The 26,588-nt window shown below is 39.6% G+C and overlaps 2 protein-coding genes across 3 annotated transcripts; both read right to left on the bottom strand.

Moving 5' to 3' along the window:
- Positions 1–1,171: 1,171 nt before the first annotated feature.
- LOC106652525 lies at positions 1,172–6,476 on the bottom strand. The gene is made up of 4 exons (XM_014371529.2): positions 5,996–6,476; positions 4,814–4,910; positions 4,583–4,651; positions 1,172–2,652 (listed from the first exon to the last, which is right to left on the bottom strand). Exons 1-4 carry the CDS (start codon positions 6,215–6,217, stop codon positions 2,225–2,227), a joined length of 816 nt encoding a protein of 271 aa, XP_014227015.1. The 5' UTR covers positions 6,218–6,476; the 3' UTR covers positions 1,172–2,224.
- A 3,670-nt stretch (positions 6,477–10,146) lies between these two features.
- On the bottom strand, positions 10,147–25,292 carry LOC106652493 (myosin-10-like). Of its 2 annotated transcripts, none has more exons than XM_014371485.2 (7): positions 24,675–25,292; positions 15,125–15,309; positions 13,990–14,477; positions 13,730–13,909; positions 11,350–11,747; positions 11,165–11,280; positions 10,147–11,081 (listed from the first exon to the last, which is right to left on the bottom strand). In XM_014371485.2, the coding sequence occupies exons 1-7, from the start codon at positions 24,677–24,679 to the stop codon at positions 11,032–11,034; spliced, it is 1,422 nt and encodes a 473-aa protein (XP_014226971.1). In that variant the 5' UTR covers positions 24,680–25,292; the 3' UTR covers positions 10,147–11,031. The 2 variants fall into 2 exon arrangements, with proteins under 2 accessions (XP_014226971.1, XP_023315408.1); XM_023459640.1 differs by having other exon boundaries at positions 10,147–11,092.
- Positions 25,293–26,588: the final 1,296 nt, after the last annotated feature.

A 26,588-nucleotide genomic window follows, 5' to 3' on the forward strand; every position in this document is an offset into this window, starting at 1 on the left:
CAATCCCAAAGACTACAATACGAAGTCGGCATTGTCGGCAGCAGCTAGCGCCCGCACATACATTATAGGCGATGAGCAAAAGAAGGTATAGTACGTACACGCCGCGAAAGGAGTATAACTTTGCATTTTAGAGCGTGCAATTTTTTTTACCCGCGGCACGTCGCACATTTAGTCGCTCTTGCTTCGCTTCGACTTTTACCTTTCGTCGGAAAATTGACAAAACTCCACCCGCTGACTGCGAAGACGATCGCGTAGCAGCAAAACTTTGGCATTTGTTATCCACTTAACTAAATGAGTCCTGGCTCTCGCTCGCTCTTTCTCTTTCTCTCGTCGCGTTCAAAAACACATCACGCGCACGCAGACGCGCACACATTCTCCGTTTTAAAGTTCGACGCGACGCACATTAGAGCTATCTTCTTGCAGTGCACGTGATGAGATCCTTGCGCGTCATTCGGTAGACGACAAGCTTTTGAAGTGCGCTGCGGCGGGAGCCAACATTTTCGAAACTTTGCCACTCGAATGCACTCACACACAGGCGCAGCAGCAGCAGCCGCACCGCAACATATTCGAGGGCGGGAGGGCCCTTCGGATTGTTTGAGTTAAGGTTTAACGCCTATCTACGCCGGGGGGAGAGCTTCGTTATAGATAATGAATTTTCGTTAGACAGCTTAGAGTTTATGCGCCAAAGGGTTAAACCTGGGATCTAAACATTTATATGATAATGGCGTAGCTTATTTCAGAATTGTTGCTACTTGAAAATTTACATTTTTCATTTAAATCCAGCGGCGTGCAACATGGAAAATTTAACAAAAAGAGAGCGAGAGAGCTGAGAGAGAGAGACAAAAAAAACTAAAGCACAACTCGTAACAGAGATATGCCATTTGAATTTTAAAATCTTCCAACTAGGAACTGGTACTACTTAGCAAGATAAGTTAAAGTTAATTACAAAGATTCGCTCGGATTTAATTTCCGACGAATTTTTCACCATACACACCATTATTTGCCGAGCTTTCCTCAGTTGGAACAGTTTTTCATTTTGAGAGATGAAAAAAATTTAACTCGAAAAATTGACAGTTTATAAATTACAGTTTTTAACTTTACTTCGAGTCGACAACTGGAAAAAAAAACTAAATTAGAGAACATGAGTATTTAAATGATAACTAAGTTAACGTGTATAGAATAAATTACTTTCTTTTATTGATCAAGTAATACGGTATGCAAAAATACACTTTAACAATTTACATTATTACAAGTTTCATCTCTTTCATTTAGCCATAGACTTATGTATAGAAAATAGATGAGTTCATTTAAATTATTAGATTCTTTCGCGCGTGATGTAATGTCAATTTTTTTTATATTATAAATTCGTATAAATTGAACAACAATAACAGTAATATTTCGAAAAAATACACTTTCAATGTTTTCAATCAAATTTTGATAACAAATTTTTTTCTTAGTTTAAAACCATTGAAGTTTCATTATAAACTCCGTTATAAAAAATTTTCTTTTTATCATTACTAATACATCTCGTGCGACTGCGAAAAAATCGCATATTCTCACAGCATAATTTACAAATATCGTTGCGATTAAAGAGGTTAATGCGTGTCTAAAGAGAGAGGGAGAAAGAAGAGTTTGTCGTTTGGCCGATGAGTCACACGCATAAATTTGTTTTACGCGAAATGCCTTTGTTAGAAATCGCATTCGTAATTTGACATGAGTAAAACTTATGAATATGATCCATTTATTTATTACCAGGGTAAAAAAAAAGCTTAGCTTCCCAATTCATCGATTAACAGAGTTATCGTTGATTCATTAAAAATTACGAATACTTGTGTATCTGCTCTGCACAACGTTGAATCTCATCCAAATGTCTAAAAATGCATTCATCGCTCAATACGTACGACAAAAAATAAAATTTTAAAATCAAGAAACCATCGCTCGAAGGAAATCTCAAAAAATTCTATTATAATATTATGATATTTAGTTAGGGTAGAAATCGTTTCCACTTCAGTACTTATAATCTTTTAATAAAAAAAAAATTCATAAAATTTTTTAATTTAAAAGAAACACAAAATACTGCTTTCATTATTAAAGAAGAAAAACAATACGAAAAATCTCTCGAATTGCGCTTTAACGCGTATAAAAAAAGCTATTTACAACCAGTTCACCTCGCACTCGCACAACAATTTAACAATAGGCGGTTCGACGGCCCTTTATTCCCATTTTAAAAGGCGTCGCTGAGAACGCGCCCGACCACGCGACCGACGCTCTCGATCTCTTTGACGATGTCATTGATCTTTCTGAGCTGCGGCGTGTCGAAAAACGAGCGGCTCGGCGCCGGGGTCGTGGTCGTCCTCGGGCGTTTGGTCGTCGTCGTGGTTTTCATCTGTTTCAGCTGCTCCTTCAAGTCGTCGGACTGCTTGATCAGTTCGACGCGCTCGTCCTCGGACTTTTTCAGGAAGAACTTGAGCTCGTCTTCGGTGTTCTTGAGGTCCTCGAAGCTCTTCAGGAGCGAGTCGTATCTCGTGTTGTGCTCCTGCATCTGCTGATTGGCCGCCTCGAGCTGGTTCTTGACTTGGTCTCGGGATATTGTTACGGTCATCAATTCTTGGGAGCATTTTCTGGCATCGTCCACGGTGGCCGATCTTATCTCTGAAAATGACAAAATTCATAAGTACATATTGACAAATAAAGTGTTATTATCTTCAAGCTTAACCCGATCATCTGGATTCTCGTCAATGAGTTCTCGATTCCAAAAAACGATTCAAACTTTACGGTACATTGTACCGATAACAAAAACACTTAAATTCATGAATAATGAATTGTCTTAGACGCACTCAAAATTAAAGAGGCGTACGAGTTTATCAGGTGGAAACGGAACGCGGCCGTGTCGTTGTGTTTGAAGGCATAATCTCTTGCAGCTGATAAGCATCGCGCGCGCATGCAGCTTGAATAAACGAAGATTAAGTACTTTGGGGCTGCGGCACGATCTGCGCATCGCTCGTATTCCGTGTATACAATGAAAAATCCGATAAAGGCGAGAAGAAAATACGCGTTAATTGCAGGCAATGTGCTCCGAATCGATGCGCGCAGTCTTGACACCAATTAAAATCGAATTAAAAGAGAGACGCGTCTGCGACGATAATAGTGATACACGAAAAAATCGTTTCATTGTTGCCAAGTCCGAATAATATGTATGCGAGCGAGAGGATGGAAAGTAAGTCGATGTATTAAAAAAAAAAAAAAAACAAGTCGAAGTGTACGTCAAAGTTAGACAGTAAACGTAACGGTCGGTCTTTTTTCATGGATCATCGCTGTTGTCGAACAAGTGAAATCGCGCGCGCGCGCAATTTCTCCGCATAGGCCAGCAGCAGCAGCAGCAGGCCATTATTATACATGTTATTTTCAACATTTATAATATCGATCGCGCGTACGATATACAAAACGTGCGCGTTACACGTATAAAATTTATATTTATAATATCGATCTTGTGCGTGCGCGCGAGCGGCTTGGAAAAAGTGAAAAGCACAGCGGCGTCATCCTCGGCAATTCTATCCGCGAGCGCGAAGCGCGTAAAATGATAAATAGTGTTTACACATACAAAATCCTATAGAGAAAGAGACTGTATATACGTATATCCAGGAAGGATGGCTTTACATACACACACAATGACATAAAGTCGTACACATATACCTATACAGTCGCGCAGAGTATAAGCCAGTGTCGCGCGTACTCGCTTAGCTTACGGAAACATGTGAAACGCGATATAGATATATAGTAAGCGAGCGACCTACTAATTTCTTTAGGCGCCTGCGGGTGATAAAACGCTCGGCATCTATCGATGTGTATTTTATTAGCGACAAAAAGCTTTCTTTTTCCGATTGGCCGGGCGCGAATATGTTTTTTTTTGTTTTTTTCGCTGTTTCATCGCTGTATACAACTCGGCGCCGAAAATCCGCGCAATTAGTCTTCCACTTCGGAGCGCAGCAGCAGCAGCAGCAGCAGGAATTCGCATTTAGGCGGCGTTTCACATCCGAGGATCGACGTTTACACGCGCAGCATCCTGCAGACTATATATCTTCGAGCACTTATCGTTCAGTTCTCTCCGGACAATGCATTTACGCGAGCCATATCGGCAAAATGTTCGATCGTTAGACGACGACGGCGCGCGACGATTATCCTCTCTCTCTGTCATTTGCGTCATCTCTCATTGTGCATCTCCGTCGTTTTCCGAAACTCGTTTCCGAGCCGCGCATTCTTGCATCGATGCGTGCTTTATTATGTGCCAGCGCGCGTTCATATACATATCTCGATGTATGTGTGCGCGCGTGTAATATGTACGTGACTTCGCGTCGCGTCGTTAAATTCCGAAAGAGTTAAGAGTTATATATATACACAAAAAATAACGAGCCGGATCGAGTGTGCTCTTGACAATCCGGATACACTGTGCGTTTGCTGGACTCAACCCGATGACTTGGTTTTATTTATTTTTTGTGTCTTTGCGACCAACGCGTTGAGACATTGCGATTTTTCGTTTTTATGGAAATATATACAATGATTTCGACACATCGTCGCAGCTTACCGTCGTATTGTCCTTGCAGAGCTTCGAACCGGCGAGAGTATTCATCCAACTTCTCCATGTGCGTGGCCACTGTAATGAGACACAACCATAAGAAAAAAATAATGAACAATGAAGAAAAAGGAGCATTTCGTCAGTGAGAAGAAAAAAATGCGTAAACGGCACATAATTTCAGGCCGAGTTTTGAAATTAATAACAATAATAATGAATAACGACGATGTCGCGTGTGCATACCTGTTTTTTCGCTGCGATACCATCCTGGCTGGGTGTACATGACGAAGCCGAGCAGGCAGGCGATGAAGGCGACCGAGCAGAGCAGCAAGATGCGCAGCTGTGAAAACACATGCACGAAAAATTAGTCAAGTAAACACGGAAACACGTGTGCATGTGAGCTACGACGATTGTTGATGAGTTTGTGTGTGATGTCATTGTATAGCAAAGACGCACGCCACCACAATCGTTTGCCTAATTGTGTAATATCGACATCTTACATTATAGTACAATACATGGATGACAGGAGATGGGGTCTATTTTCTAACGAATGTTTTTGGATGATTGATTGGACGCGTTCAATCGGACGGACGCGCCTTTGTATCATCATGTACTGTAATTGTAATGCGAGATAATCATCTCGATCGTTGTGGAGTAGCGGTATAATAGTCTCGAACCCGCACATGTTTTTTCATGTCTCTACATACTGGTTTTTACGTTACATACTTTTCAACGAGCCTATAGAATCGGATCGATGGATCGTTTACATCCGAAAGAAAGTCCCAATTACATATATCGCAAGGCCCGTAATTGCGTTGTACGTGATAAAAAAAAAGGAACACGACGATCGTGCGAGTTGTGTCGTGCCGTTGAAATCGGGTACACGCGCGCGGCATATTTTCCTCATACACATATGTAAGGTATATGTATAGGGCTGAAGCACGATCGCTATCGTACGGTTCTTCGTTAGAACTCGTGCCGTGTATATACGTGCATCAACAAGTGTCAAAAGACGATCTCGCGCGCAAGCGTTACTTAGCACACGCCGCGCCGAGTCGCAGTCGAGGATTACACGCGGATGTATATAAATATAGAATGTGTATATGTTTGCGCGAGGAAAAGTTCGGAGTCGACTAGGCGGCGATGTTACTCAGCGCGTACAGACATTGTATATTATAGTTTGGTACATGGCGTTAAAGTTTTGCCGAAGAATAGACAGAACTCTGTAAAAGGGAGAGAAAGCCGATCGTCGAGAGTAAGTTGAAAACGCCACGAGGTCGAGAGAGCTGCGACAGCTCAGACTCTCTCTCGTTTTAACCAACGCACACGCGCGATTTATGTTAAAATATAAAATATTAAAATGCTTTCACGCGCGCCTCTGCAACTCGTACATATTATAGGTTTAGCAATATATCCTATACTCACATTCCTGATGACACGATTTCTCTGCTCGATGGCGAGCAGCAGATCGCTCACTTCGAGATACTCGTTCTGCTCGTTCTGCTCCTTGCTCGTGATGACGACTCCGCTCTCGACGTTCTGGATGGTCTTCTGTGGAGATGCCGCCGTTGGCTGATCTCCTGCAGGAACTCGAGCGGTCTCGGCTGCGGCCCTCTTCTCGTCAAAGTTGAAACCCAATTTGCCCATGATGGGATGGAGATAACGGACAAAAACTCAAAGACACTGTTTACGAAAGGCACTCGTAGATTTTGATAAAAAAATTAAGCACTAAACACTGCACACGAGAATCGTTTGGCACGGCCTGATCAACAAGAGAAAATTAGCCGCTGTGTATGTATGTAAATGAAGGCTCTTACTCGAACGACGCTACGTGTTCGACGCGATCGAGAGACAGGCACTGACTGACGCTCGCCAGCACACAACGGGAAACATATCACTATATAATGCGGAGCAGCCACACGGCTTGTACACAGCAGCACGGAGTGTGTATATAGTGAGAGGAACGATTCTGGGCCGTGCGCTGGCCTCTCCAATATGTGTGTGTATGTGTCTGTGTACGCGCGCCTATGTCTGTGTGAGTTCGTATAGCCGTATTATATACGCGTTTGTTTCGAAGCTAGGCCGACGTAGCCGCCGCCGGTCGCTATACACAAACTCCGTTCAATGGAAAACGCAATTATATCAGAGAGAGAAAGAAAGAAAGAGAGAGAGAGAGAGAAGGGGGACCGTTTTAATACCGTGTATTAACGTTATATAGGGTCCCTCTCGCGTGCGCAACTGCGTGGGATATATTTTTATATACATCGTCGTGTACATAAGTATATGTATGCGCGCGTGCGACAGAGACTTCCTATGTTTGATACATGTGTAACGCAGTCACTGCACGACATAGTATGACACACAAGTGCATGGCGTTGGTTTGAGGAAAAAAACTGTCTTTTGCAGCCGCAAAGTCGAGCCGCGCATAGACCCACGATCGTCGTAAACTTTTGCCCGCCGCGCGACCGCGACATTCTATCGCGACGCGCACCACAGCTTTGGGCCCTCTACATCTTTCTCTATACACAGCCACATAATATCCTTTTTTCCGACTCCGATTTCTGTTGTTCTTTTCGTTGTTGTTGTTGTTGCTGCAGTCTTACTGCCCACATTATGGTATTTATATTCTCACGCGCGCCTCGCGGGAGAAAACCAACGCGTAAATATGCACGTACCACTACGTTTATATGCATGATATACACACATCGGCGTTCCAGTTTTTTTTTCTCTTTCTCGCGAGGCGCGCGAGGAAAGCTACTTTCTTTGCTTGACTACGCGCGCGCGCGAGCAGCGCAAGCCGAGGTGTGCAGCGGCGACGTCGACGGTATCGTCGCGCGTTGCACATGATTTTAGCGACTTTTGACCTTCCGCTAACAAAGTTTCCGCTCTTTCTCGCGTCTATACCTATGTAGCATAGTCGCGTGTATAAATGCAATCAGCGACTTGCGCGCGCGGAGTTGGAGCCGCGTGAAAATTTGAAAAGCTGCCGCTACGACGAGCGCCGACTCTTCTCTCTCTCTCTGTCTCTCTCTTTCACTGGCGGAAATTTTTGTTTGTTTTTTCCGCGCGCAGCACCTTAGAATTACCCACGGCTCTCCGTTTCTCCGAGTTCGCCGCCGCCGAGTCTCGCTATTAAGTACATTGGAGATCGAGGTCAATGCGTAACAGGTGAAATTTCGTCCAGGAAAAATATTAAGACTTCTCTCTTCACTGTACACAAGCATAAATCTGGTTAAATGTAATATCCTCCTATGCCTCGTCCGCGAGTGCCTTAATATACCTTATAAAATCTGTATGAAAAATATTTCCAAACTCTTTGAGATTTGTGTATTACGGCGTTGGCCCAGCTCTTGTCATGAATATGTAGACGCGATTGTTACTGTGTATGTGTGTGATATAAACACACACTTTTCTTACGTAAAACGTCGATGCCGTGGATAAATGGGATCGGTACACATTATTGGTCCGATCGAAACATGCGCGAATTTCCATGTATGCCATATAACGAAATCGATTCAAACGCGCCCGCGCTCGGCCGCTTGCGAAAGTCCTGCTGCCGTATAGGTATATGTTTTTCGCTTTTTAACGCGATCGCTTGAAAAGACGCTGACGCAGGTGCTATACAAATACGTTTTTCGGTGGGCCTTTTAGTATACATGTACGCAATGAAGAGAAAAACCCATTCATCGTAGCCGATTTTGTTAAGAGAGAGAGAAATCTAATCGATACTCTTGACGCTTTTACTTTTACTTTGAATTTCGACTGGCATATAGAGCAGAGAGGCTCGTGTATTTGTTTCGAGATGTTGTTCCTTTATTTTTTTTCTTCGAGGAAATAAAACGGTTAACGGCCGCTTGTAAATTACAGAGACTTCTTATCTCAATGCAAACGCTTCTGGTATAATTATTTTTTCAGACTTTAATGCTTATTGACCTTGATTCAAATAAAGTAGCTGAGTTTTCTTTTGAAAGTAACCAATCCTCATATATTTCAGTTGAAATACCCGATGATAAGCTGTCAGAAATGATGTATCATATGGATATCTGACAAAAGATTCAAAAATCATATTTTCATAGAAACCTTCAATCCACCTGTTCTCATAATTGATTGGAAAATATGACCGATAAAGTATGTTATTCCCTTTAAAAATCACTAAGAGTCAGTAATACAATCACAGACAATGCTGTAGTTATCTCAAACTGATCGTTATCTATTTTTTTGACGGTCAATGATTGATTTCAAAATCGTATTTAGAAAAACAATTTGGAGAATTGATTTCATTTTATGAAAAATTGAAAATCTATTGATCTATTTATTTACTGTACTTAGCAGTTATTACGCAAAACACGGGCTGATCGACTCAGCGAAATATTTTTTTTTTTTAACCGAGGCATCGAAGAATTTTATCACTTTAATTTTACGAGCAGGCGTACCAGGCGTAAGGCAATTAATAGCCGCGCTCTAAAGGATGCTGATAAATTTAACATTAAACGAACCGAAGGTTATAACGCTGACCCATCCAATCGGCGAACTACTATACACAATTGAACCTGCAATCGTGCAATTTTTTTTTTTGTTACTGCAGAATAATAGTTTTTTTTCATGATTAAAATGAAAAAAATGAGATTGAAAATCGCCTGACTTAATAGCTCCATACCTCAATACTTCTGAGGTTTTCACTACCTGGAAAGATATTTTATTATATGTTCTAATGAACATGCGTGTCACATATTCAGGACATAAGCGAAAGAAAGTCCACCGGGCCGGACAACTCGATGTGGAGTATTATTTAAAAAGTCGTAACGCAGTGCAAGGAATATTTAATTTTTCATTCTGCATACTAATATCCGGCTGATAAAAAAATATAATCAAAGCAGGTTTGAGTATGGAAATGAAAACCTCGACTGAACTTATAAAAATTCTAGTAAAAGCATTTGTGAACAGATTGGCTTTTAAATAAGTTACCAAGTTTTTTTGTATAATATATTATATATGAATCAGAATTTTGTATCATCAATAAATTTATTTGAAAATATTGAATTTTAAATTACTTAATAAATGAAAAAGTGAAAGTAAAACAAGATGTTCATTATTAATAAAAAAAAGAAAGAAATATTTCGATGTAGATACTTCAAATGTCTGGAACCAGAATTTAACTGTATTACAGTAAGTTGCGTGTATAATGAATTAGAAAGGTCTATATAGGTATGACATACCATTACAAGATTATGCAATAATCGATAATAAACTCAACGTACATTTAATCGTGTGAAGAATTTCGTGTGGGAGCCAATGATTTTTGCTCATTTGTTTTTCCTGTATATTTTCAAATTCATAAAGATAAAAAAACCAATAAATTGTTTAAAAGTAACAAACGTTTTGAAAAATAACACCATTATATTATTTGAAGAAATAATTTTTTAATGAGATAAATAAAGAAATGATGAATCAAATTCAAAATTTTCTAATTAATGTTCACCATCATTATGACTTATATAAACGTACAAAATTGTACAAAAATTCGAAACACCAATAATGAGGGTTCGTAAAAATGAATACTTTTGCCAGTGACATAATGTAAAAATGTCTGTACATATATATTTTGATCTTCAATATTTCTAACCATACAAAAATGCCTCAACAAACATTATACAAATTTTCTCCTTAAACTAATAACATCTACTTCATAAAAGAGAAATCATCAATTATTTTTTATAATTGATAGTAATTCGTTCTATTTCATAATTAAGAAATGGTCAGTATGCTTAACTTACATCACAATGACTAAAAGTTGAACTGCTTAAAAAACAATAGTCATCTTTTATAGTTAATTTTTTTAGGTAATCGTACCGTCTAAAAGAAATTGAAGAACTGAAAAACATCATACGTTTTTATAGAATAAAATTTTTTTTTAGTTACAAAACCGTAAACAGAAATGACATTTTTCATTTATACCCGCACAAAAATTTTGCAAAGAAAATATAGTTATAGTATATGTTACAACTATACTAAACTTATAAAATAACTTGTAATAACATATTAAGTACATTGTTTTTGTTTTTTTTAAATTATAAAAATATAAACGATAAGTTAGTAAAATTATGGCAGTAATAAGTAGCACCTTAGTCATTAAGTAATTTTAATTTACAATTTAACTGTAATTTATACTTATATACAACTACATACTATTCACAAGACGACTTATGAAATATTTTGGAACATTGTTAAGTATGTTAAGTACCTTAAAAACCCTAACGTTACGTTTACAATAACTTTTATTAGTTTTTTTTATAAAAATACAGTTTTTTAACCATCGTTGCCGCTAACAACATATTTGCACTCTACAGACTTTCTCAGGTTCATATTTCAGTACGGATTCCAAGATAAAATATAGAGCTCGCTCTTGAAAAATTGTCAACACTGTACAAAATTTTTATCTAGGTTTCTTCGTGGAAGTAACTTTATTCGTGTTTGATGTCATTGACATTGTGGTGGACGTAGTCATCCTCATCTAAAGTAAATCTGATTTAATATTACATCTCAGTAGATGATAAGAAAAACAAAGTAGTAACAATGATCCAATCAATTACGCACCTTCTCTTTCGTCTTCTCCTTCCTCCAAATGTAAGTCACCGTTTTTATTGTGCGTCTCTTTGTAATTGTAATCGTCGTATTGTTCCACGTCCTCGTTGCCAGCGACATTCTCTAAACTGCGATTTCAACGATAATGCGTATGAAGTATAACTATATGAGATACGTTTTAAATTATGAAAACTCACCCGCTCTTTTCTTGACGCATTTCACCGACTTCTTGTTGACCAACTTTAACAACTCTGTACCAGCCGTTCTCGGGATCGTGTCCAACGGCCTCGTGTCTAAGTTTTTTCATAGCTTCTAATTGGTGGATAGCTTTTCGAATGTCTCTATTCGCATTGGCGTGATCCCGATTGGGATCGGCGAAGCCAGGATCGACTTGTGCTTCTGAGTCAGCTTTACCCGCCGGTCGCCTTTCGATATCTTCTTTGGGCTGTTCGATGAGTCTTGGTATCGGTGGCACGCCTACGGGTAGCTTCACTTTGGCAGTCGTCGTTGTCGCTGTGGTGGCTTTGCTTGAGCTCTCGGTGGGACTTTTCAACGGCGCCGGCACCGCATTATTCATCATCCCCGAGACTTGAGCCTGCAAAAAGAGAGTCATTCTATTCAATCAGTTGTTAATATATAATTTATCGAATTAAATAAGCAATGGATAAAATTAGTTTAAATGTATAATTAGATAAAGCCAAATAATTGTGAAATGATTGGATCCCTGAGACTGATGTACTTATGATTAATATACGATGTAAATAGTTTTATTTTCTTAACGATGATACTCAACCCATCAATTTTACTTATAGTTTATTGAAGAGCCATTACCGAAATTCAGTACAGTACATTTTCTTTTATTAGTCATGTCATTTAACGTTAAAGCTGAGAGAAAAATTCATGAATTTGATTGTGATGTACGAGTAAATAAAATATTGTAATTATGAAACGTAAAAAAATTGTTTTCCATGATATTACATGAGTGAATTAACATGCTATGGACTGTCACCTTTCAATACATTATTAAATAAATACTTACAGTACATCAAATTTCGATGTGTATCAAAATGACGATCAATACTTCACGATACTAAATTAATTATTTGTTAATTAATACAATTATGAAAAATTTATTATTAATCCACCAACCAATATTATAAATTATCAAAAAATTGAAAAATTTGTGGATGGTAAAAGAATAAATTCAAAGAAATAAAAAACGATAACTATTTATTAACTAAATGCCATTGTAATTTACAATAATTAAATCTATTTAATACTCGCTAGTGACGTTGCGGTGACGTAAAAATAAAATTCTTTTTAACTTAACCGTGATAGCTGTATGGCAATGAAATCTCATTAAAAACGGTCAAAGAAAAGTTCATACCTAATCCATTAATTACAGAAACAAATAATATAGGCTTTTACAAAATCACTCTATTTATAATAAAGTATTTAAAAACTATGCATGTGGAATGTGAAAATCAAAACTAATAGTATAATAGAAATTTTTCTACATAAAAATTATTTACAAAGCTTAAATTAAATTCAAAGCATACATTTACATCAACAATTTTTTCTGTTCAGAAAAAATATCGCTACTTTTTCTCATAAGAATGCGATCTAATAACACGTAAATTTCTACTGCAGTAAGTGTAAATACTTTACTTGAATATAAAATTTTCAAACATAGAAAAACAATATATATCTCATTAATGTAAGCTCATACATTAATGTAATTTCTAACTTCAATAACATTTTTTTAAATAATCAAAATGTCTTTTGATTTCATTTACTTCTCAGAGAAAAATGAGAGGCCATGCGTACTGTTTACTAATAATAGTTGATGAGATCATAACGAGTCATATAATGTAATTTTTTTTTTTTTTTTAATAAAATTTATAAGGCACATTTTTGTTGGCAATACTTTTGTCGTGTGAAAAAAGTTTTGTGAAAAGTACATCAACTTTTTTTTGTCAGTAGAAACTAGTCACAATGCCAGAAACTCGCACTCTCTTTCTATTTACTTTCTAATTCTAAATTGTACATCAACTCGGCAAGAGTTGGGCTCAATCGAATTCAGTCAAAATCTTTGAGTTCCGGCAGTGACGGTTCGCTTTTGAACAGATTCTCCGTGCTCGACGGCATAGCAATCAAAACCGGCGGCCTGACGCGCGGAACTTTGACTTGATCGTTGACCGGAGGACCATTAATATCACGCTCCGAAGGATATGCGAACTTTATCGGCGATTCCGGCTTGTTTTCGTCGGGACTCGCTAGAGGAACGATTTCCGGCTGGTCGTTCAATTCGTTCGGTTCGTTCGGGCCGACTGGCACGATATTGCCGCCCCGACTGGCAAAGCGCACGTCGCTCTTGATCTCGTGTAGCGAGTCGTCGCTGTGGATGTTTTGCAACATGTCGTTTTCGTCGTTGTTGTTGTTTATGGTGTTGTTGTTGTTGTTTTCGTCGTCGTTTTGATTATTATCGTGAAGATCGACGAGGTGACGATTGTTCTGGGGTGCCTGGAGAGGCTGCGGATTTTGGCCGGCTTGTAAAGCTTCGCTCGACGGACTTACCTGATGCTGAGAAGACGACGACGACGGCCTGTTCATCTGCATCTGGTCCTTGTCGATTGCCGCGGGGTTGGACTTTTCCTCGACGACCAGATTATTAGCTGGATTTACGTCGTTGATGTCCGAGTTCGAGTACCTGGGCAATATTTGGCCATTATCTATATCTGGATTACCCACATTATTCTGAAATAATAGCGAATTCGATGTTAACAAAAAAAACTCAAAATGAGATAAAAACGTAAAAAAAAATTATTTCCAAATACCTTGTTATACTTGTCGAGTTCTCGAGTCAGCTGTATGACTTGCTTTTGCAGTCTCGCCAGTTCGCCGTTATCGTTTTGATTCGTCTTGACCAAGTTCTCGTACTGTTCCTCGAGCTGCTCCTTCTTCTGACCCTCGTCCATGCACTTGTTTTTCAGATGATCCAGCGACTTGGACAGGTCGTCCTTCTCGTCCTTCTCCTTCTTCAAGAGCTTCCTCAGATCGACCAGCTTGGTCTCGCAGATGTTGGTGTTCTCGTAGGCGACTTTGGCCTTCTTCTCGCAGTCGTCCTTAAGATCCTTGTGGCCGGTCTGCAGGATCTTGTACTGCTGCTGCAGAGACTTGTAACGCTGCTGCGCCTCGACCATGTCTTTGTCGCGCATCGAGCGCTCCCTCGACGCCTTGAGCTGCAGCTCCTCCTTCACCGCGGCGTTGGCGCTTTTTTCGTTCGACAGCGTTTTCTCCAATTGCACTTTGTACTCGTATATCACTGCGGAGGACAAAAGAGATAAATGAATCTGTAGGATGTCTACGTGAAAAAACACGACTTCATTAGCGAGAAAAAAAGTACTATCGATCCAGTCGGGTACAATTTATAATCTTGCCATTCACAACTTCGACTCGATGAGTTTTCTTTCGAAATTAAAGCTGAAAGCTCATCCATGACTTTACATTTTATTTCGTTCAAAAAAAAGCACTCGTTGATCCCTTTCATAAATTAAAGGCAAGTTGATTTTAACATTTTTTCAACGAGTGCTTGACGTTATACCCTGGCTGCGCACCGAGCGCTCGGAGTAATAAATATGAAAAAACTTTGAAGGTGGAAATTGTACGCGGCAAAATATACACGTATTATTAAAAAGCAAGCAGAGCGAGAGAATCTGAAGGAGATAAAACCACTTTTCGAGAGCGAGGCGTAGGCCGAGCAAGCCCTGCAAAGAAGCTTTAGCTTGCAGAAAACGCGCCGAGCTCTGCAGCAGCTCGCAACAGCAGCAGCCCTCGCGTTGGTGCAAGACTTTAAAAGGAGCTGCTGCTAATTAAAAGACGTTTAATGCAAGCTCGACTCGGCTGGAAGGGCTTACATCGAACGCGGCGATATTACGAGCTTGTAAGTATATAAGTATACATGCTATGTACCTTGAAGCTGGGCCTGGAGGGTATCCAGTTGTTGGTTGCACTTTGTGTGAAGCTCGCGCAGTTTATCCATCTCGGCGCGCGTCTGCCGGTACACGTAGTAGCCGCAGCAGATGAGTACCACCGAGACCATCAGGATCGCCATGCGGCTGGCCCGGCCCCTGGCGAGTCGCGAGCCGCTCATTTTGCTGTAAATAAACGAAGAAAAGTTAAAAAAAAATTGAAAAATTCAATAAGTCTTAAACTGTATTTGTAAGACCTCGTGCTTGTAGAGGAAGAAAATAACGCTTATTTCAACGCAGAGCTATATACTGTACGAGTATATTTGAAAATAAGTTGAGCGCTCGGATATCTATATAGGCGATAAGGCGGCCGCGCGACGCGCACCGCGTGGAAAAAATATACAAAGTCACGAACTCGTTCTAGTAAAAAAAAACGAGGTAGAAAAACCTTGCCGCGTCTAGAACATAAAATTGGTCTTCGTCGTCGTATCATCCGTTCCGAATCGTGTACGCGCGTTGCAAGGAAAAAAAAAATTCACCTCGCGCTCGCAGTGAGGCAACGGTGGCACTGTGGGTATACATTAGGCAAATTGCCCGAGCGTTATGAGGAGCATAAAACTTTCATTCGGACGAGGTGGATGGAAGAAGAAGAGAAAAAAAAACACGCGGAAAAAAAAAGATGCGGACTTTATTCAAAGTGAAAGCGCGCGCCGGTGATGTAGTTATGAGCGAGTAACGACGAGAGAAGAGAGAGAGAGAGAGAGATAGACGGCCACGAAAAATAGACGAATAAAATGAATTAAAGCAAAATATTTTTCATCCTGCTAACTTTTCTCCTGCGCGCGCTCAACTTTCCGTCTGCGTGTTATAATAGAGTGAGCCATGGGCGATGCCGCATGCAAATGTAAATAAAAGATATATGGGAGTGATTTTTTCTGGGTCAAAGTCGTAACTCACCGGCAGCGATGCGCGGGGGGCACGTTCCGCAGTGAAAATTCGAACAATCGATTCACGAATTAAAAATTGCAGCACCATATGCCAGGCATATGAAATTTTGTGCAGTTGATTACGCATTGCCCAATTACGCGAACGTAACGTAAACCGGGCCAACGTAATTTTACGATCGCGAAATGAAACCCTCTCGTTTCCACGCACGTGGGGGTATTATTTTTATCCAATTCTCGACGCGTTTAAAATTAATTTATATAACTTGTCACAGCGCCGCGAAGGAGACAAGAATTATTTTTTTATTTTTTAATCTCGAAATTTCGACGTTCACCTGGACGCGCGTCTGCAGTTAAATTTTTCTCCTTATTCGTAGAAGCACTTAGAAAATTGACTTTACCGTAAATAAAATTCTCGGTCACCCTAGAGTATATTCATGGTAAATCTAGAGGAGTTTTTTTTTCATAAACATTAGAATTACGATCAGGTGTGCGTGCGTGTCACGTGCGCCTAACGGGTTTTTTAATTTATCATGCACTCCCCGAAGCATTTATATTGAAAATGTTTTAGGATGCACCGTTGTTTCGCGTGCGTGACTCTTGTTCCCGCGTTGACGGCGGTGGCGGCGGCGTAAAGTGCGTCCACGTGCGAGTTTGTTTGTAAAAAAGCTCGAATCGAGCGCGGTATAAGTTTCGCCTCACGTGTTTATACGCAAATTCATCAACGTCAATAAGACTCTCGACTATTGTGTTTTTGTGTATACAAAACATCGGGCGGTTCGAAGTGTCGAAGTGGCGTCGAGGCGCACAAAAATTGCGTATAAATTCAGGAAAGCGCCAACGTATACGTTCTTCTTGGCGACGGACGTGCGCGCTGATCGCGCGCCGCACACTACACACTCGGTTGTTAAATTAATGGCCGCGCTGAAACCATCCATTACTGTATTACATTTTCTCATTTCCATTGCAAAACACGTCGCTTTTCTAGGGAATTAACCGTAATTACTTTTGGTTGCGCGCGTTCGCGTTAACCATGTGATAAACTTGACGGAAGACAAAAGTAAAAAAATAAAAAAAAATACAAGAAATAAATAAAAATGAATGTATAGAAACGACTCGTTTCGATGGTGGGTGTAGGGCACGCTGCCAACTGTTACACGAAAGCAATGGAAGAGAAAAAAAATTAATGCCAAAGCACGAGTGAAATGCTTTATTACGTATCTCATTTTAGCTTCAATATTTGATGCGCCACAGGAAACTACGAGATTGAAAAACTGTAACATTAAGTAAAAACTGTGCGCAGACGGCGGCGCTTGTATATATCGAGCGAAGTGCAATTTTTGTTGGAGCTATGCCGCTGCTTCTCTGTCTCTGCGAATATATATAGGCGCGCTACGATGGATTATTGACATTGCTGTCGCGAGGCGTATAAATAAAGCAGGATCAAGTCTTAAAGCCCCTTTGTACCATTACTTTCCGTATATTTGTGTACTTCCTTTTTTTTAGAGAGAGGAGATTCGAAGGAGTGGTATAAAAATAGACGTAAAGTCACATGCGAATAGTCAAAAAATGAAATAATTAACATTGGATCCAAATCGATTTCAACCATATGCTGCTGCGATGTTGCTAATTCGGTAAGACACGGTTGTTTCTATTTAGAGCCAATTTATCTCTTGAAATGACTAAATGACAAGTGAATGCGCCAAGAGACTAAGCGTCTTACACGCGAAACGGATGCATTAAATGCTTTATAATTAATGAAACCAAGTTAGTGACAAGTTAAACTCGCGACAATAAACTCCCTTGAAACTGACAGCCGTAAATTTTGCGTTTTGTATCTTTCTTACGGTTAAGTAAAATATGCAATAAATCAAGAACCAGAATCATTGTACGCAAGCAACATTTATGTCTTTACTCTAATAGTTAAAAAAATGTATCGTTCCTTGCGAGGAGCCATTATATCGGATAATATACATTTCTTTGCCATATATTTATAGAAAAAGTATAGGCTTCGGTGTCCTAAGTAAGAATTTCCCTAATAACCATTGTGCCAAATGGCTATAATCAAGAAATCAATGTGTACACGGTGTATCGCGTTCGCAATGGCTCGTTCGCGATAGGATAGCAAGTTCAGGCACAGGTGCGAATAATTTCGCATTAACTAATCATGCGACACACGGTAATGGCACCGAGCGCGACATCCGTCGGAGTTGGATTAATTATTAATTCAAGGTTGATTAAAAGTTGGCGCGATGAACTTGGGGCTATAATGTGTCGCGTAAATGAGACGCAACGACCGAGACTCGCGATGGAGTATTCACCACTCGCACTTTGGTCATACCTAAAGTACAAATGGCTTTATCATGTGCGAGCTTATGCGCGTAGCAATAAATTTCTTAGCGTCTAATTGTGCTTCGCTGCACATATCGTTAGAAGCGAACAATGTAATGTCGTGAATTAATTTCGATCGCGACTAGTTCCGTCGATGATAGAACAATGGACGAGTTCGAAGAAGAAGCCGCACGGCGACACTTTAGGCTTTGTGTCCTCGAGGTAAGAAGGGAAAAACAAAAATTTCCCTCTCAAATAACACGAGTATACGTTCCGCAGGTCAGGCATGTAAAAAAAAGCTGCTTTGGCGTGGTGGGCAAACGCGTCGTCGAGGCTCCTTGGTCGGCGTGAATATTTTGTCTAGGAGCCAAGCGCGCGCATAGCGTGTGTATAATGCGAAAAGAAAAATTGCGCTCTCTTTATAGCGGAGCAGCCGCAGCACACCGAGAGCAAAGCCCAAGCGGTAAAAGACCGTCGGGCACTATTCCTTTTAGTAGTACAGTCGTAGTAGTGGAGCAGCAGTGTCGGCTTTGAGACCTCTAAAAAGTCTCTCGGGGTACACGCTGTTCAATGTAACAAAAAAAAAAAAAAAGAAAAAAAAGAAAAAGAACGAAAGAAAACCTCGCTGTCGCTGCTCCGGGCCTTTAAAAGCACGGCTGACTATTATACGGCCGAATGGTCGATAGAAACGTCTGTGTGTGTGTACGAACGAAGCTACATGTACACGATGAAGCAAAACTTTGCACCGAGCGCGGTGCCCTATCAGCAGTACTTGTTAGTGTCAGCAACGGCACACGACTATCGCCACCAGGCGCGTTCTCTCGCTCTCTGTTCAAGTTATAATAATATCGCGCGTCGATCGGACGACGTCGTCGACCGGGGGCTTATTAAAGCCACGAGTCGCGCGAAACCAGGCAGCAGCAGCTTTATACATCTATGTACACGAACAGCTCGTATATGGAATACATACAGAAACTTCGAGCTTTCTGCCGTCCGTAGTAATATCGTATATCCATGTGTACATAAACTCAAAGCGAAATTATTTTTCGCCGCTCTCGATCCGTTGCGCAAATCGGCTACTGCCTAGCATTACGTATTCGCATGTGGATTATATTACTCCAACTGTCGGCTTCGAGCAATATATGCACGTGTGCTGCTGATTGATCCGCAATACATCTCTCGGTCGTCGGACGTATGCCGCGTACATATATGATGGGCAAAAGTGACTCGCGCGCACGTGCTCGATCCACAATTTCCAAACCCGCTGCACTGCAGTCACTGGCTGCATCAAAGGACTGCAAAACAATCGACAGATAGATGTATATATGTAGGATATACGGCAGCAATTAATGCCCATAGTCGTCGACGTATAGACGGCGACCAGTGTAAAACTCGTTAGAGTCCGTCCGATGGTAAATAAGAGCGGCTATGTATCGGGCACGTTTTCATTTTTGACGAGGCGAAGGTTGACGCTGCGAAAAAAATTTTATGCGATAAAAATGGTTGAAATTATTCACAGAACTCGCTTTAACGTTTTCACGATTTGACAAAAAAAAAATCCGACCAATTCAATTGAAACGATTGAAAAAGAAAAGTGAAAAAAAGAATCCAGAACTTTTCTAATATCGTATCATGAAAAAAAAATTCTATCGATAAATAATAAATCAACTATAAAAAAAGCTTTTTTTTGATAGAAATATACAGGGTGTTAATCTACAGTTTGTTAAAAATAAAAGAGGAAAAAAAGTAATAATTAATGAAGGAGCTCGAGTTACTGACTTTTAATCGACCGTCTTCTATACCACCAACCTTGTGGAAAATCAATTTTTAGTCTTATTAGTGATAATTATTTTTTTTTCTCACGTCGGTAACTGTTTATGATTGGTTAATTCGCAGAGTAAAACTTATCAGCCTTGACGAACGATCGCAGAGGTAGAAGTGTATTGAAAATTTAAACACGATAGTTAATATTTGTAGACACTAATGGGCAGTAACGAAAACTGTCAATACTCGCAGACGAACTTTGACAGGTACGACAAAAAAGACCATTATCAACAGTTGTATCAACTGATCGACACTTTTTCAATTAAATTACGAACTAGGGCTCGTAAAGTGGCGTCTCGTTAAGCCGACGAATGTCCAACATTTTTTATGGTCCAAATATTTTCTTTTCATATCTGGTATCCGAGGCGTAGAACAGCCACCGCGTCAGTGCTTGTCTATTGCAGCTATGCTCGGGGTATAATAATATAATACGTAATAAGAGAAGACTCGACGTTACTCGCTGATTTATCACCTGCTCGTGTGGAAGAGCCGTGGCACGGCATTAAGACACAGTATACAACGAGAAAGGTACACTAATACGTTCCACTCGCCGAGTCGCGTGTTATATATACATGTGTACGTGAGCACGCGAAATAATAGAAATCAGCATGACACTCGGGGGACCAACAAACACAGTGACATGCCCCCCGTGGCATTACGACTTTGCTTCTTTTTTTTGCGCGAAAATTATTTTGACTTTCTTTCTTGACTTTTCTCTGTCTCTCTCTCTCTCGCAGTCGTCGTAAAAAGTTGTAATGTCAACTGACAGAGTATACTTACGCGCGCAGGCTACAACTGAAATGGATATTCGGCGTTAGCAGAGCGCGCGCGAATTTTTCTTCCGAGAGTTTGCGTAGAGAAGAAATAAGGCTCGCGTTATAAGCCTGAGAAATGTTTGCCTAGCAACGAGGAGAGAAAAAAATTCTTTCCAAAATGGTATCTAACGCGGGGCACAGCTTCAGTAAATATTTTCCTGCAGCAAATTTAAATTTTAGAAAAAGTCCTTTTACAACGACGCTCGCCCGTGTCTGCAAACACGCTGATAATTAATAATTGATGAGAGTTATATAAAAAAAAAGAAAAGAAGCGAGAGTAAAATACTCTACGGAAGTCGTGAGCTGTAGATAAGGTACGACCAATCGACTGCGAAATCCGAAAATTTAAAGCACATCTAAAGCTTAAAATCCCCACACGTTTTCATTACAGTTTATCGGCTAAATTAAAACAGATTATGCTTATTTCGATCAGATTTACTCAAATGAGAAGTTAAATGGCTATCGTGCGTTCGGACTTTCTAGGCAGGGTGATTAACATGAATAATTATGAGTTTATGCGTATGTGTTTCGATACTCGCAAATAAACAGAAATAAACAAAAATCACACAAAGTTCATCAAGTTTTCTGCATCTGTTGAGATTAGTCAAAAACGAATTTTAATCTCACTAAAAATGTAAATGGATGATTATAATACTCTATAAGCACGAGATATTATAAGTACTCTCATCAAAAAAAGTAAAAAATATTTTCAGCTCTTATGAAGCCAAGTAAGGAGATGAGTGTACTTTCAAGTTCATCTAATATAAGATATATAAGTTGAAAGATCTCAAGTGCATTAATGTCTTCTTACAACCTTTTCCGCTTACACTTATTAGAGAAAAAATTCTGAGAGAAGATTTTTTTACTGAAAATCTCGGCACAAAATATTGCTCTCATTTAAATATAAAAAGTTTTATAATAAAATAAAAAAAGCAATAAAAAAATTTATAAAATATTTTTGTTCATCATACGCGAAATGTTTTACCAGCATATATTAGAAAATGTTATACATGACATAGTAAATATGTACGATATTAAAATAAGGTACAAGAATACCAAAGGAATCATTGTTTGAACATAATACATATTTATGCTTTGTTAAAGATCTCGTTCAAGTACGATAAGTTGATAAAAAAGTCGAGTGACGTAAAAATTAATTGTTACATCAATTACAGCGCTCATAGCTTTTAGAATCAATTAATAATTATAACGCCTCAATAATTTTCAATGCGTAATTGTACGTAATAAGCTACTGGTTTTAAAATTTTTCAACAAAAAGACAATTGGACGATATACAAAAAGGAAAATTATATATTTAAAACTGCAAAAATATAAATAAAAAAAAATTGAACTAGAAGAAATTAAGTTTTTTCTCGGTTAAAAACATTTTAACAAAAGAATTGAATAAGGTCGAGAAATTATTCTGTAATAAAATAAAACTTCTTCTCAGCTACGACTGTCTGAATAACGTGATGCTAAGATAATAAAGTTTTAAAGATTCTCGAATGTATTACAATGAATCAAGAATAAATCTGCATTTCTAAAGGATTACGCACGCAAAAATATCTATGCTCAAGGACAATTATATACATCATCCAGAAAGTTCACCGTGAAATGCTGTAGCAGCGGCTCTCTCGACTTCTGCTCCTCGACGCCGGCTCCTACGCGTTAAAAGGAGAATACAATTTTAAAACTCGTAACACGGAGAATACGGTATTAACATTTTGCGCCAATAAAAAATAAAACTTTAAAATGCCATTAAATAATTCTCGTTCCCACTTTGTAAATCAATGAGCTCGAAGTTTGAGAAGCAAAATGTTCAAAAAATATCGTATTAAACTTGGAAACAACCCTAAGAGTAATCTCTCCGCTATCTCTTATGATTCAAAAAAGTTTTGAAAGCAACATCCGCACTTTTACGAAGATGTAGATCGATTCGAGTGGATATTATGGTATTTCCACGTCAGTGTGCAACTTCCCATGTATTCGACATAAAATAAAACGCAAGTGGATTACACCGATGGGTTGGAAAACTCATTCATCAGTGATTCGAAGTGGTGCTCCGCGATTTTCATTACTTTTCATCCCCGTCATTTATCCTGAAACGTGTTTTTAAATTCCTCTCGACGTGACAGCATGATAAAAAGCAAAAAAAAAAGAGAGAAAAGCTTTTAAAATGTCGCTCGCCTATTGTGTGGTTGAGTGTCCAGGCACACATGGGTAAAGCATTCGCGCAAATATAGTACTGTATTTTATGCGCGCACACACACGCGCCACAAGTTAATGAGGTTTTCTTCTGTCTTTACTGCGGGAATAATATACAACGTCGCATCCACATTTACAGAATGGCATTGTATTTCTCATTTTTAATTCTATACACGAGCCTTCGGAAGACACTGGCCAGAATTAAAAGCAAGAATATGTATCTTTGCACAAAGTTGACTTACTCGAGCGCAGAAACTGTGATACTTTGGTTTATTTCGGAAGTAAGAAAGAGCAAATACATTTATGCAAATTACGTACAAACATTGTGGCGAAACCACAATCGAGCGTACACATGACAGAACTCGAGCTGCTGCTGCTGCCGCGGCAACGCTTCACGGGTTTCTCCAATCTCCCGTAGAAGTATACAACAGACATGCTCGAATCTTTGAATCTCAAAGCCTTGCGAGCGAGAGAGAGTGAGAAAGATAGATGGTTTATAAACTAGATAATAGGACCAATCTTTTACGGATATTTTCACGGAAATCGTGGAGATAATATCCCTTGGCTCCAAAACTATTAAGTATCACACCAGTGATACGCTCGGAGGCGTTTTTTGTGTACAACGTAAAAATTAATGACTGTTAATTCTGCTTACAAGCTAAACCTGGGACACACGTAATATGATTTCGAGAACGAGGAAAAGTATATCCCGTCGTTCATTCGCTAAAAAAGAAATGTAAATAAAAACGGACAAAACAGGAACAACGATTAGCGAAAATACTGTATAGTAATAGGAGAGTATATCGACAGGGCAACGAGAGTCCGATTCTCGTCCATTGTTATAATCGGGAAAACGGGGAAAAAAAGAAAGTACTCGGGTGAAACTGGCGCTCGGCAAAGGTTCTAGTTTTAGCTTTTAGATGCACGTACACGTACGTACGTATACATGGGCAGATGTACTATATAGGCGTATGCACGTAGGTACGTTCAACTCTCGGCACTTGGCGTTCGACTTTCAGGTCAAATTTTCTCCGCCAGTTGCCCAGCTTTTGTTTCGTTGCACGTAGGTATAGGCATAGGTTTATAAGGTAGTGAACTGCGAGCGGCGGCGCGTATTGTGTACTACATATAATAACCACGAGTAGGTATGTGCGGGTCTACCCTTCCTAATAAATGTATACCTATATTCAAGTTCGTACGACGGACGTGCGTGTATAGCAGCTTAGCAGATATATATGTACAAATATATATATATGGGGGGAAATAAATGCAAGTAAACACGACGTACGCGCGGGGCAGGCACGCACGTCCCATGCCAAATTTTCGATCGAGCAGACAACAGGCCCGAGCCTCTAATCCCGCTGTACAATATTTTATTGTCATGGTATATAAGTCGAGTGAACGTGCGAAAATGTAATAATGCTCGACTCACCTCATGCTCTCTGCTGTGGAAAAATGACGATCGTCGACGTTGTTGCTGTTGTTGTTTTTTTTTATTTTTGTTGATCTCAGCTGAGTTGATGCATCCTCGCTGTTGTTTCGCAGAGCGACACTTCAAAACACTGTAGCAGCAGCAGCAGCAGCAGCAGCATCTACGTCAAAGCAGAAACTCTGAATGCTCCGAAAAGCATTGGTCTGTGTACGTGCAGCGTCGACACTTTTTTTTATCTCTCTTTCTCTCGAGAGAGAGATACCGAAGAATGAAAAAAAAAGAATAGCAGAAGTACTAGTTCCTCCTCTGATCTCGAACTCGTCGCCTTTTCCGTTTGTTTATTGTGTTCTTCGTGCGTGCATGCGTGTGGTTAGCTACGCATATTATGGAAAACTGCAGTCCGTGACAGTGTTGCGGCCTCCTCTCACAAAAGCACAACACAGAGCCGAGCAGGCGTCATTATAACACGAGTATAATAAGTATATTATGCCTACGGAGCGAGCACACAGACACGAGTTTTACGCCATGAAATCGCGTGTGCGCTTCGTCGTATATACATGTATATAACACAACAAGTCAGGCGCAGACGGCGCAGCTATATTTTGCTCGCAGTTTGAGCACTCGACACGCACTGAGAGGCATCGGCAGGCAGTCACTATTACTATCTGCGGCCGCCAGAGAAGACATGAGCGCGACAGGCAGCAGCAGCAGCACCAGTACAGCACCCAAACCCATATACATAGTACATACCTATCCTGGCCGTGTGGAGCGAAAGAGAAAGAAAACGCGAAGCTATACGTATATACTATATAGTACCGTGCATATGTATTATACAGCAGTGGCAGTAACGAGAAAGTTAGGTTATGCGCGAACTGTTGTTGCCAATATGTATAGTTAATCTACTCTCGAGAGCTGCGGCTGCGGCTGCCGCTCTGCTCCGAGGATTGCTCGATATTGGACTTAGGGAGTCGGCAGCACGCGCAGTCTTTCATCCCCCTTCCGGCCCATTACCTTGCCACGAAGCGCCGACGATTCTCACGATACAATATTATGCGAGGAAGAGTCTGTCCATCCAAGGGAGAAATGCGCACGAAATTTTTTGATTTCATCTATGCAATTTTGAAGAAAAAATTTCCTACGCGAATATTTCTTGATTCTCAAAAATCTACGCTTTAGAGTACGAAAATGCTGCTTATTTTGTATACAAAATTTTTTTTTACGGGTCGGTTGATAAATATTCATGCACGAATATCGTAATTCATATAAAATAAAAATAATTATTTGAACGAAGTAGGTTCTATTCTTAAGTGCCGGTTCAAATGATATGCGTAAACAAAATACATCCAAAAAGTGCACAAAGATTGGAAAATTACAAAGATGAAAATCGTCTCTTTTACTTTTAAATTTTCTTTAAAATGACTGTCGTTTTCCATCCTGGCATACTTATCTGTGCATTGAAAATTTCAATATTTTTTCAGACGCTGTGAGGTTCCGAATTTGTAAATAATCATGGCTTGCATTGTCAAAATATAATGTAAAGATTTTTTCAGGTTTTTTGAAGAATCGGACAGTATTTATTATATTTTTACTATATCCACATACACCAATTTCAGATCACCATACTTGTTGCATGCCCAACTCAGTTTTGGACCATTAAAAATATTCAAAATTAATGTTGAGTTAATTTTACTTGCGAGCCCGGAACCGAACTAAGAAACATTCCCTCCTTTCGTTCTTTATCTATTCTTTATCAATTTTAGCTAATGGTAGTTTGTTAAATTTTTCCTTACCTCATGAATACATATTATGAGAGCCTTCATTTGTAATTTTGGCAATTACCTTTTGATTCACCTTGGATAAATTAAGTGGAGTTCAAAAAAAATTGGATTTACTAATGCACGAAATAAACTCATA

The sequence above is a fragment of the Trichogramma pretiosum genome, unplaced genomic scaffold, assembly GCF_000599845.2.
Source record: "Trichogramma pretiosum strain Unisexual culture from Peru unplaced genomic scaffold, Tpre_2.0 scaffold26, whole genome shotgun sequence".
Taxonomy (NCBI): domain Eukaryota; kingdom Metazoa; phylum Arthropoda; class Insecta; order Hymenoptera; family Trichogrammatidae; genus Trichogramma; species Trichogramma pretiosum.